This window comes from Lupinus angustifolius, chromosome LG20, assembly GCF_001865875.1.
Source record: "Lupinus angustifolius cultivar Tanjil chromosome LG20, LupAngTanjil_v1.0, whole genome shotgun sequence".
In the NCBI taxonomy this organism is placed as follows: domain Eukaryota; kingdom Viridiplantae; phylum Streptophyta; class Magnoliopsida; order Fabales; family Fabaceae; genus Lupinus; species Lupinus angustifolius.
This window is the reverse complement of record NC_032028.1, coordinates 9,664,575-9,667,231: the sequence shown is the minus strand read 5'-3', so window position 1 is coordinate 9,667,231 and position 2,657 is coordinate 9,664,575. Positions and strand designations below refer to the sequence as shown.

The 2,657-nt window shown below is 38.3% G+C and overlaps 1 protein-coding gene across 1 annotated transcript; it reads left to right on the top strand.

Annotated features, from left to right (window-relative positions):
- On the top strand, nt 761-2,270 carry LOC109335377. Its single transcript, XM_019571515.1, has 2 exons — nt 761-1,887; nt 2,169-2,270. The coding sequence occupies exons 1-2, from the start codon at nt 852-854 to the stop codon at nt 2,204-2,206; spliced, it is 1,074 nt and encodes a 357-aa protein (XP_019427060.1). The 5' UTR covers nt 761-851; the 3' UTR covers nt 2,207-2,270.

Here is a 2,657-nt window from a genome sequence, read left to right as displayed (position 1 = left end):
CTTTTTAAACCGTTTTCACAAATATAGAATGTCAAGTTTAGTAAATTCAAATATATATAGATAGTAGATAAAATAAATAAAAAGTGGTCAAATGTGTCCTAGACTTAGGTGTTCATAGAAACAGTGACTCAAACAAAATTATGAGGATAGTTGTTAAAGACTTCACATTGTCAATGAAGTCTAGATATACCCTGCATGAATGGATAGAGAAGACCATTAAAACACAAAAAATTACATAGCTTAACTCTTGTTATACAAAGTTTAGCTAATATACATTACATTTACATAAAGAGAGAGAAATTGTAAGTAAGTGAAGCAAGTTGCAATGGTAGAAGGGAATGAAGCAAGAAAAGAGATAACAATGAAGAGAGTAGTTTTGATGATAAATTGCATATTGCTAGGAACTGGTGCGACTTGTGGTCCATTAGTAATGTTAAAATGTATTTTAGTTATTAGTGAAGGGTAGTGTTGTCTTTTATATTTTCCTAGCTTCCTATATGTATTGGCCCTTTGGCCTTATCTCTAATTAATCACATATTGCAATTCTCTCCCTTCTCTCTTCTTCTTCTCCTCTCCCTTCTCTCTTCCTATGCAGCTGATCTAACATGGTATCAAGAGCAAGGTTTGCTAAGGCCACAACTTTCGCGGATCCAACTTTTCTTCGCATTTCCTGTTCATGCTTCTGGGTTCCATCATCTTTTCTTCTTCTTTGCAGTGGTAGATCAGCCTCCGCATTTCGCAGATCGGAGGTCTCAGTTTCAGATTCGCAGTTTTCGTTGAGCGAATTTTTCAGGTTTTCTGTTTCTCTTTCCCTTTGCATTTCGATTTCCCTGCTGTTGTGCTTGTTAGTTATGGCAACTGAAAGAGATGATTCTTTGCAATCCATTAGTGTGCAACTAAATGGATCTTCCAACTATGCATATTGGAGTTATGTGATGAGAAATTTTCTGATTGGTAAACGAATGTGGGGATATGTTTCTGGAACTTTTGTTAAACCTACAAATAGTGCTACTGAAAATTATGCAAAGGAGTTAGAAACTTGGGAAGTGAACAACTCGAAAATTATTACTTGGATTAATAATTCTGTTTCGCAATCTATTGGTGTTCAACTTGCAAAATATGATTCAGCATCTCAGGTTTGGGAGCACCTTAAACGATTGTATGTGCAGTCCAATTTTGCAAAACAATATCAGTTAGAGATTGATATTCGAGCTCTCCAACAACATAGCATGAGCATCCAAGAGTTTTATTCTGCTATGACTAATCTTTGGGACCAATTGGCACTCACTGAATCTGCAGAATTGCAAGCATTCACACCGTACACTGATCGCCGGGAACAACAGCGTTTAGTACAGTTTTTGATGGCTCTTCGAAATGATTTTGAAGGCCTACGTGGTTCCATTTTGCATCGCACTCCTCTGCCATCTGTTGACTCTGTTGTTAATGAACTTTTAGCTGAAGAAGTTCGTTTGAAGTCCCACTCTGAAAAGGGAATTGTTGACAAAGGGATTCTGCCAAGCCCCTCTGTGTTTGCTGCTCCTGTTGTGAAAGGAAAATCTCAAGGCAGAGACAATTATGATGAATGTAGCTTCTGTAAGGAAAAGGGTCATTGGAAGGCTCAATGTCCAAAATTATTGAAGAAGGAGCAACCTTATCAACCACCTCAGTGGCGTCCGCCTCAGTCGAAATACAGGAACTTTCAGCACACATCTCAATCTTCCAATGTTGCTGCTGCTACTGCTGTTTCTCCATCTGCCACCCCTGGGATGGTTCACTCTGGGTCTAACATGTCTGACCTGGTAGAACAATTTCAGAAGTTTCTTGCATCTCAGCCCAATGCTATGTCAGTCTCTCCTAATGTAGGTCTGTCTTCTGCTGGTTCATCAGGTATATCATCCTCCATATGGATCCTTGACTCTGGAGCGTCCCATCATATGTCATCTGACTTTAAATCTTTTACATCTGTACATAAGCCGTCCTGTGTATCTGTTATGACTGCTGATGGAACTCCTATGTTATTGGAAGGAGTTGGTTCTGTTTCTACACCTAAACTATCTCTCTCTGATGTTTATTATATACCTAACCTCACTTTAAGTCTTGCTTCTGTTAGTCAACTGTGTGATTCTGGTTTCTCAATCTTATTTTCCTCAACTCATTGTTATGTGCAGGATCCTCAATCGAAGAGGCTGATTGGGACAGGCCATAGACAGGGGGGGCTTTATATTTTGGATGAACTGAAGCTTCCACATGTTGCAGCTCCTACTGTTGATTTATCATCTTTCCGTTTGAATTTGTCTTCTTCTAAGTTTTATTTATGGCATTCTCGTCTGGGTCATGTATCTTCTCCTCGTTTGAAATACTTAGCATCAACGGGAGTCTTAGGATCATTACAACCAAATAACATTTCTGACTGTTGTGGTTGTAAACTTGCCAAGTTTTCTGCTTTACCTTTTCCTAAAAGTGTTTCAATTTCTAAGGCACCTTTTGATTTGGTTCATTCTGATGTATGGGGTCCATCCCCAATTGCTACTAAAAGTGGATCAAAATATTATGTCTCTTTCATTGATGATTACACACGTTATTGTTGGATTTTTCTTATGAAACATCGTTCTGAATTCTTTGGTATTTATTGTCATTTTCGTGCTTTGGTTAATACT

What these genes read in the sequence shown, in the direction of transcription:
- LOC109335377 (XM_019571515.1), top strand. Translation starts at nt 852, where the DNA reads ATGGCAACTGAAAGAGATGATTCTTTGCAATCCATTAGTGTGCAACTA. An exon ending in GTCTTCTGCTGGTTCATCAG is followed by an intron (nt 1,888 to 2,168) that starts GTATATCATCCT and finishes TGTTATGTGCAG; the next exon opens with GATCCTCAATCGAAGAGGCT.